Genomic DNA, 10,553 nt, shown 5'->3' with positions numbered 1-10,553 from the left:
CTGTCCGTTGAACCACCTGGTCAGCGCACTAGGTCTGGGGATACAGCTTTCACCAACTGGTGAACCACCTGGTCTGAGTATCAGGTCTGTTGACTCAGCTTTCAACGGCTGGTGAACCACCTGGCCAAGGAGCCAGGTCTGTAAATATGAATTCAAACACAACGCAACTCTACTTTGACCCTGACTGCCATCCGGATGACACGCTCAAGGCATTCACGGAATTCACCTTTGATTATGAATTGCGGTATGCGGCAATGTATCCGGACCCGCCTAAAGTGTCATTAGATTCGGCATTGCAGAGGTGGAAACTGGGAAACGACAACAGGAATCCCAACATTGAAGAATACGATGCAATCATCGATCAATGGAAGGCAAAAGACATGGTGGCAAAATTTCTTGGAATATATTCCTCACGACGCCTTGTAAACGACTGGACGATGGCCTCGCCAGTAGAAAAGGCAAGAAAGGAAGCCACATGGACACAATTTAAAGAAGCTATGCATGCCTATTACAAACCAACAGAAAACCTGACCCTCAAGCATTTTCAATTCCGGTCCTTACACCAAGTTAAGGATGAAGCCTTCATTGCTTTCTGCAATCGCGTTGAAAAAGAAAGTAACCATTGCCAATTCCAATGTGAGAATGCAAATTGTACAGGTGCAACAACCGCAGTCCGTGATCAAATCATAATTGGTACACTGAATGGAGAAATTAGAGAGGAGGCACTGAAAAACTCATGGGATCTAAACTCACTCCGAAGAGAAGGAATGCGTCTCGAAAGCGCAGTCCACGGAGCATCGGAAATTGCAGGCGAAGGAAGCATCAATAGGCTATATGGGAAATACTCCAGAAAAAACCCGCATAATCCGAAGACACCATCACAGGCCCCAAACAAAAACAAACCAACAGCATGTTTCTTCTGTGGAATAACCGGGAAGAGACAAGATATCATCACACATGCAAGAGCATGTCCTGCAAAGACATCTATTTGTAGCAAATGTGATAAAATGGGCCATTATTCAAAGGTCTGCAAAAGCAAGCACAATGAGAAAATGCGGTGAACGAAATGCAGGAATCAGAACCAACAGAGGATGAAAACAATCAGTATACAATGTCAATCTCTTTAAGATCACCCACCAAAAGGAAACAACGAGGACTTTAGAACAGAGGTACTAATCAACAATCATCTGGACATGGTACTAGCAGACACTGGCGCAGGAATATCGGTGTGCAGCCTAGATACAGCCAAGAAATGGAACATTGCAGAGAGGATGTGTGATACAAATTTGAAGATTAAGCCGTATAAAAGTCAATCCATTCCAGCCATCGGAGTAAGCATGTGCAGTGTATCATTTGGCGATAGAACTGTCCCAGTTCAATGGTACGTTATAAAGGAGCCATGCGAGTCCGTCCTTTCTGGTACCAAAGCAAGCCAATTGAACATTGTCAAATTCAATCGCACTCCAGAGGTGCTAATGCCAGTCAGGATGATTGAGCTCAAAGATAGTACACTGAAAGAACATCTTCAAGAAATCATTGCTTCCAAAACACCATTGTTCAAAGGAATTGGTAAGTTAAGGAATTATACTGTAAAGCTCCAACATAATGATTCTGTTAAACCAGTGGCAGAGCCTCCAAGGCGTATCCCTTACCACTTGAAGAGTCGCATAGAAGAAGCCGTCACCGACATGATAAAGCAGGATGTGATTGAGGAGCTTCCAGTTGGTCAACAGACCCCATGGATTTCTAATATGGTCATAGCACCAAAAGATGATGGAAATATTCGGATCACACTTGATGCAAAAAATGTGAATAAAGCCTTGCTATCATCAAACTACCCGATCCCAAGATCAGAGGATATAAAAGCACAACTATCAGGAAAAAAGTATTTTCCAAGCTTGACTTAAAATCAGCATTCTGGCAGCTTGAAATAGCAGAAGAAGCCCGAAATTTAACAGTTTTCCACATGAATGGTAAGCTGTATCGATACAAAAGGCTGGTCATGGGTTTAAAGCCCTCACAAGGTGAACTAAATGCAGCCCTTCAACCCTTGTTTGCTAATCTTCCTGAGGTACACGTGATCCATGACGACATAATTGTTGCCACTGATGATGAAACATCACATGTGAAAATAGTTGAAAAGGCACTCTCCATTCTACAAGACAAAGGCCTAACATTAAATAAAGAGAAATGTAAATTTGGAGCCAAACAAATAAAATTTTGGGGTATGATAATATCCGCCGATGGCATACGCCCTGATCCCGAGAAAGTTGAAGCACTCAATCACTTGACCATTCCTGCAAACAAAGAGGAGTTAGTCAGCTTCATTTGCATGATGCAAAGCAATGCTGACTTCATCGAGGGATTTGCTCAGAAGGCTTCAATCTTAAGGGAACTAACAAAGAAAGGGGTGCGGTTTAAATGGGAGAAGAAACATAATGATGCCTTTTATGCACTAATAGAATCATTTCGCGAAGACGTCTTGCTGCGCTATTTCAATCCAGGGACTAGAACGTACATCATAGTTGATGGGCACAGGACAGGACTGGGTGCCATATTGGCGCAAGGTCCTTCATTAAATGAAGCCAGGCCAGTTGCTCTGGCATCAAGAACTACCAGTGTCTCAGAGAAGCACTGTCCACAGCTCGATTTGGAGGCTGCCAGCCTCGATTTTGGGCTAAGGCGCTTCAGAGAATATGTTGTGGGCTCGCCCACTCTCATCAAGGTGGTCACAGACCATAAACCTTTGGTGCACATATTCAATGGCCGTCGCAATGGCTCAATTAGGACCAGAAGAATAAAACTGAACCACCAAGACATCCCTTTCATCGTCGAATACCAAAAAGGCTCGCTTAATCAGGTGGACTACATGAGTAGACACGCAAGAGAATTATCCAGTTTACCTACTGAACAAAGGAGGGAATGCAACGAACTAAACAACCTTCTCTATGCGCTTCACACAACGCCAATAACTGACCAAATCACCTTAGCAAAAATTGCAAAGGAAACAAGCAAAGACGAGACTCTGAGTAAAATACAAGAATATCTCAGGAAGGGATATTCCAAAATTCCAGACGGGGTTTCAAGGGAGGTTAAGAGATTCAACTCCATACTCGAAGAACTGACCATCGTTGCAAATGGCATCATCTTCAAAGAAGATCGAATCGTTCTGCCAAAATCGTTACACGATCTGGCCATTAGTCTTGCACATAGAGGTTCGCATCCCGGTCGAAGCGGAATTGAACGAAGACTTAGATTTCACTTTTTCTTTCATGATATGTTCAACAAAGTTAAAAGTTTCGTCTCCGAATGCAATGAATGTGCCATATTTGTCGACAAGAAAACAAAAGAGCCTATAACTGGCCATAAAGTGCCTGAGCGATGCTGGGAGACCGTAGCTGTGGACCTGTTCGGCCCAATGCCATCATCAAAGCATGTAGTGATTGTACAGGATATAGGGTCTAGATACCCTGCTGCCAAACTAGTTTCGTCCACAAAAGCTGATAAGGTTATTCCAGCGCTAGGAGAAATATACGACGAGTATGGCTACCCAGAAACCCAAATCTCGGACAATGGGCCTCCCTTCAACAGCAAAAAAATGAAGGCCTTCACTGATAGTCATGGGACAAACACAAGATTCTCTTCACCCCATTTCCCAAGCCAGAATCCGGCGGAGACGTTCATGAAAACGATTGGGAAAACCATGAAAATTAATAACCGCACGACCAAAAATGAGGCTGAGGCTCTAAGGGAAGCAATGAAGACCTACCGTCAGACCCCACACCCAGCAACAGGGTTACCACCTGCCAACATACTTTTTAGAGATGGTTTAAAGGATAAGTTTCCTCGGAAACCATCAAGTATAGAAGAGATAATTGAGGCGAGGGGATGGATAAAAGAAAAAAACAAATTCGACAGGATGCTACCAATACATCCAAATACAGAATTGAGTCAAACATCACCCCTGGAGACCTAGTTCTTGTGAGAGACTGGACGAGGAGGTCGAAGTTTGACCCGATTTTTCTACCATCTCCATTCCTGGTTTGTGAATTAAGGTAAAGAAAAGAAAAACGTTCTGTTAAGTGAATTAGATTCCAACCGAGTTCTGTTGCGGCATCTCGATGATGTCAAAAAGTGTAATTACTACGAGCCTACAATATCCGAAAAAAAGCAACAAGACGAACAACCATCAATTACCCACAACGCTGAGGAACTTGCTAGAAATCTCATTGAAGAAGACAGTGAAGATACAGAAATACTCCCACAGCAACAGTTTGACATTCCGGTCGACCTTCCAAATAATGTTCCCATCCTCCCGCAGGAGGAGGCAAGGGAAGAAATACAACCAAAAAGGTCAAAAAGGATTAGAAAAACCAGACAGCGATACATCGAGATCTGCTGATCTTCCATAAGGACTACCAATATCTATCATTGGTCTCAGCAGCTCTCATTGTTCCTGTCTGCACCTCATCCATACAATAAATTTTTCCTTTCTTTTCCTAGAACATGGGCAAGAAAACCCGAACAAAGAAGCAAATAAAATTTTACAGACACCTTGCCCGACAAACAAGGAAAGCAAAGACACATTCAAATGATGTGAGACGAGTCGTACTTAAGAATGTAGAGGAACCAAAGCGCACTGTTGTGATTCCGCCTAACGCTGAAGTTATCAATAGCGACGATGCTATATCGATCACGGCATCTGATAATGACTTTAATTGATCGTGTTTAATCAATTTAAATCGCGTTACACACAATAATTTCATGATTTTTTTGATTTTTTTTATACTCCCATATACGTATTTATTCATTTATTCCTATTTTTTCCATTACATTTGGTACATATGTCATTTATAATTTATCAATATATATATAATTTATTATATATGGTAATGGTCATGATGTATTTTGTCTAATTTTCTATCCTATTCTATTTATTTTCAGTCAGGGTCAATAAATAATACTAAACTAAAACACAATATTGACATATTATTCTTCTATTAGGTGCCAATTAACAGGGGGGGGGTTCGAATAAATGGGGGGGTGGAAAAATTTTCAAATTAAATAAACGGGGGGGGGGGGGACCTAATTATCGGAGGGGTTGGAAAATGGACCTTAAAAACCCTAAAAGGGTCAAAATAGACTAAATTTAGGCTTTTTAGAGTAGAACAAGGAATTTCCTTTTGTAGCTGGGTATTTTTTCAAAAGTTAATAAACGGGGGGGGGGGGGGGGGTCCTAATAAGGTCCGGGGGGGGGGGGGTTGGAAAAAAATCGAAAAAATTAACAAGCGGGAGGGGTTGTTTATTTGGCACCTAAGAGTAACTTGGTCTAAATAAATGTTGACATACCTCTTAAAATCATCCAGTCACCTTTCTTTTTAGAGATAGGAATAGCAGGAAGGTTGGAATGGCTGATGGAAACTATATTTTGTTGCTTAGCAACCAGAGAGGAAAAAGAAATTTATCAGTGATTCTAACCTTAATATTATTCCTATCTCTAAAACAATTGGCAAACGATATCATCCACCAGGAGGATGCATCCTCTCTTATTCCCCCCCCTATTTTCTACTTTCCTATCTTCTATCCAGATTTTCTGACTTTCTCAAGTGTTTTCTAAGTATTTTTCTGAAATTTGCCTGTACCCGTGAAATACCGTGTGATTGGGTAACTTCCATCAGTGGAGGCTAACATGCATAGCCCCCAAATAAATAAAAGACCTGGCTGGTCATTAAAATAACAACTACGCAGCTCCGCTCGCAGCTCTACTCTACCATTTTTGATGTGATTTAACTTTGTATTTTAATGACCAGCCAGGTCTTTCATTTGAGGGCTATGCATGTTCAGTCAGGGTCTCAATATTAGTTCAGATAGAATAAAAACATACCTGATCAATACAACCAAACCTTCTGTCTTGTGTTTACTCTTTCCTTCCCAACAACTTTCGTTTTTGCTTATGTAAGTTTTAAAATCCACAAGTAATGAACCTCTTATAGCTTTATCTGAATAAATCTAGTCGAAAACCTTCTGTCAGGTTTCATTCTGTACTTTTTTATCCACAAGGTGAACCGGTTTCCCCGATTATTAAAAATTGGAACTTTCCTGTGGGCGCGATTGGGCGTACCGCCATCGCGCAATATTTTTCGTGAAAATTTACCGTATTCTAACGCTAATATAATCTAGATAGGAAACAAATATTAAATTTGATTCTTTTTTGTTTGTATTTCTAAATTTCACGATAAAAAGAACTATATATTGAATCGACACTGACAAATTTAATGATGTCATAATCAATGCCGTGCATATTTTGTCAATATCCTTTTCATTGGATAAATACCACTAAAATATACAAGAGAAGTAAACATAAAGTTATCACCCGCGAGCACGGCTTAGCTAAGCGCACCTCTCTTATTCATTATCTAAGAATTGGAACGGGCAAAGATTACCGCGCCGGCTGATAGCGGACAAAGGTTATTTGAAGATATTTTCAGTTATAATGTAAGGTAGAGCAAACTAAACATAGAAAGGGGGTATTTTTTGGTGTTCTATACGATGATCGATATTTTTTTTGAATTCTATGTTTAGATTTTTCTACCCAGCCCTGTTGCTATGCACGCGCGCCCTGTTGCTAAGACCTTCTCTTGAAATCGAAAGCGAAACCAAAATAATTTAGCGCACACTGCCGTTTGAGTAATATCGATAAAGTGAAGTGAGGTCCTGACTGTGCATGTTAGCCTCCACTGATGCAAGTTACCCAATCTCACGGTAGTTCTCCAACCCCAGCTGGAACAACCGAATGCAAGCAACCTTGGTTAACATACCCAATGCCTAACCACGCTGCTTGCGGCAACAAGACACGGCAGAAAGCTGTCATTCACAAATACTTATAGCATGAAATTTACAGACCTTTATCAAGAAAGCTCCCAACCCTACCAGTGCCCCTACCAGGATAAATCCACGATCCCCACGGGATCCTAAGTTTAGGTCTCAGAGGATACGCCCTTATAAACCAGGCGTACCCATACGGGAAATCAATCGATATTAATCGATTTTAATCAATAATAATCGATAGTGACGATACGAAGACTTTACGTTCTTATCGATTGGATTCGATTGTTATCGATTGCTATCAATTAATTGCTGATTGCTTTTGATTGTTATCGATTAATATCGATTTCTTTATATTCGCTAAAAACGCAACCCTACCGTGGTTTTTCTAATTTAACGCTTGGCAATAAATAATTATTTTCGACGCTACGCGTGAAAAACTAGAGAACAATTAATTATGATATTCAAGTGTTTTAAGTACGCCTTAAAGGCTTGTGTAATATATATTACATATAGATTGTCTAGATATATAGATTGATACCTGATGAAGTTCTGAAAATAGAACGAAATATCGTAAAAAACAAACTGTGTTGATTTTACTTTTTTGTTCACTTATAGATTGTCTAATGTATTAACAAGCATTAGCTGATTTGGAGGAGTCAGAGGAGGATGACGAAGATCCCTTTAATTTGTGTTTTTGAAAGAAAGAAGTTTATCAAAAATAAAACTTTCCTGTCTAATTTTTCTTGTGTCCAAGGCTTGATCACCTGCAATAATTAGAGTGAAATTAATTATGCAGAATTTTGGCTGCGCGTTAATAATTAGAGTAAGATTAATTACGATTTTTCGCCAAAAACAAGGTACGCGTTAAATCAGACTACGCGTTAAATTAGAAAAACCACGGTACATGGTATTTGACGACCCTCGACATGGCCCGAGAATTCTCGGGCCTCTTCGGGCCATGTTCGGGCCGAGAGACCCTATCAATTCTTCTGGCCCGAACTTGACCCAAATCATTCGGGCCACGTTCGGGCTACGACTTAAAGACGTAAACTGTTCAACCTATACCTTTGTGCCTGTGTCAGAAGATTCCATTGATTATCCAGCTTGTCCAGTCATAATGAAATTAAAACGTGAAAATGACGTTGAAAATGTGTGAAAATGTTAATTTTAATTTATTTCGTCGCGTTTCATCCAGTTTATCTTGCTAAATAAACTTAACAAACTCCGCGTGGACCACGCTTTCAAAGTTTAAAACCAGGACCAGTTTAATGGCAAATATTTAAGTGAAATCAAGTTTTTCTAGAGAAAATATTGAAAAAATGCAGTCCTGAAATTACACGCGAAAACTCGGGCCATGCTCGGGCCATGCTCGGGCTTTATGCGCATTCCAATAAAAGTTTTGGCCCGAGAATTCTTGAGCCATGTCGAGGGTCGTGGTATTTGACCTCAACCCCGAAATTAAATTCCCGCGAAACTTCAGAATTTTGAGCTGTGAACCGCGAAATTAAATTCCGCAAAAATTTCTTCTCTTACAGTGTAGACCTAACTCTTCACACAAAAATTACGGGAAACGCATGTTTGGACTTTGTACCCTATGCTGCACTCAAGCACTTAAGCCAAAGTCCCGCAAAGGCGGGACAACAATCAGTTTTTTGAAGTTTGCAAAAAAACGCCACATAGAAGATCTTTTGAATTCAGTATGTGAATAGAGCAGTAAAAAATACAACTTTTCTATTTTTCCTTTTTTTTGCAAAAGTTCTAGGAATGAAAATAAAGGGATAATGATAATTGAATACTATCCATTGATGACCCGCGGCACTATCGTAAAGCTAGAATAGCTTCGCGTACTCTTCGCTTGAGAAAATGATTGACAGATTGAAGTTTTTCACCCGCGCAGGAGTTCGCGGAGCGTCCTTGGCTCAATCCTCAGACCGCGCTAAAAATGGTAGACTGAGCTGTGATAGATCATTTCGATGGAAGTTGTTGGAATGTTTACAAGGCTCTTGACAGAAAATCGTTTGTTTTATTGTCAAAGATGACAGTGCGGTTATTAATTTTGTTAGATCTGACAAATTGATGTTTGTAAGTGCACTTTATAGTTTTGATTCCCATTGAAAAATCATATTCTGGTTTTCATGTTATTAGATGCTGGTTTAGAGCTTAGGTCTACACTGTCTTAAAGTACGCTACGACATTATCGTGAGATACACTCTGGTACACAGAGTAGCGATCATACATACAGAAAATTAGCACAATCGATCGCAATTGATCTTAATTGTTGGAGGAGAGGCAGAGGGATGGATGTCGACATTAGACCAACTTACGGTATCTGATGGATTCATGAGACCAGATTTCTAGAAATTCATCGAATTAAACAATTTTACCTTCATTCGTACTTCATAATCTGTATATCTTTTTTTACCAACACCATGTGTTTGTGGACTACACACATCAATTTCTAAAAAATTTGCAGGAACAGCGTATGCTTCAGATATACTTTGTGGTTTAGGATCAATACGACTGGTGTCAATTCTGGGATCTTCTGCCATTCTAATATTTAAGTCGATGTGTAATTATGAACAATTCCAAGGATGTAATTATTATGGTATTGAGAACTTCTTTCGAAATTCTTTTGAAGTTTCACCAGTCGGGAGAAGCTTGCCAAAGCAAAATACCAAAGGCCTTCAACACGGGCAATTTTTGACTTGCCTACTTTCGAAAAGGTTCACGGGGATGAAGAAGATAGAAAAACCATCGAGACAAGTGTTCTTACTTTCTCCTTTTTCGGGACATGTGACTGACCTATTCTTCGGCGTCAGATCCTAGGTCCGCAAGGAGGGTTTTGTCTCACTTATCAAAAGAATTCCTGAATTAAAGATTATTTTTGCAACTGAGACATCGAGCCAATTCGTAAACAAAAAAATGCGAAAAATGAAAAGAGGAAGCGAAAACCCTTAAAACACCAGGCGGCAGCAGACACAGACAATAAAAACCAGAGCTGAAACAGGACGACAGGACCATTGGGGGTAAAGTATGAATCAGATCCGATCAGATACGTAGATGTTCTTATTTTTGCCTTTGATAAAAAAATATTTTTATCGCCTTGGAAATACGAAAAGTCTTCAGTGCAAAGCCAAAAAAGGCAAACATGTTTTTACTACTGAGTTTGTCCAGACGGTGTCATCAACCGAATAACTTCGAACGAAAATCGCAATGGCCAGACGGTGTCAATTGAACAACTTCGAACAAAAATCGCAATCGAACCAATCGAACGTAATCAAATGCGATCGAATAATTGCGATTCGATTGTCGAACGTAATCGAATCTCAATCGAACGGACGATTCCTGGGTAATATTCGATTGTGTTCGATTGCGTTTGAGTAAGGTTAGATTGGTTCGATTGATAGTTTAACTATGTTTGATTGTCTTTTGCATTTGAATAATCTTTGATTTCGTTCGATTAGGATTATGTTTGATGAGATTGATTAAATTAAATTGGATCACTACGTTAGGGATTTTTAGCGGGCGGCCGAGTGCTTAAGTACCGTACCAAAGCGAATAAAATCTAATATAATTGAATCAATCGAACATAATCGAATACAATCGAACGTAATCGAAGCAATCGAACAGCAAATCCTGGGTAATATTCGATTGCGATTGTCAATTGATTCGGCGTTCGATTTGTTCGATTGACACCGTCTGGCAATGGGTAGCCATTCCAGGGT

General features: G+C 40.0%; 1 protein-coding gene across 1 annotated transcript in view; it reads right to left on the bottom strand.

Annotated features, from left to right (window-relative positions):
* Window positions 1–9,535, bottom strand: part of LOC136809359 (sorting nexin-12-like) — a 21,215-nt gene extending 11,680 nt beyond the window's left edge. Inside the window, exon 1 of the mRNA XM_067065877.1 lies at window positions 9,213–9,535. Coding sequence (XP_066921978.1) covers window positions 9,213–9,377 — 165 coding nt within the window. The 5' untranslated portion in view covers window positions 9,378–9,535. The remainder of the gene's footprint in view (window positions 1–9,212) is intronic.
* Window positions 9,536–10,553: the final 1,018 nt, after the last annotated feature.

Source organism: Clytia hemisphaerica, unplaced genomic scaffold (assembly GCF_902728285.1).
Source record: "Clytia hemisphaerica strain Z4C2 unplaced genomic scaffold, Clytia hemisphaerica genome assembly, whole genome shotgun sequence".
Classification (NCBI taxonomy): Eukaryota; Metazoa; Cnidaria; class Hydrozoa; order Leptothecata; family Clytiidae; genus Clytia; species Clytia hemisphaerica.
Note: the sequence above shows the minus strand (reverse complement) of the source record. Positions and strands in the feature narration are given on the sequence as shown.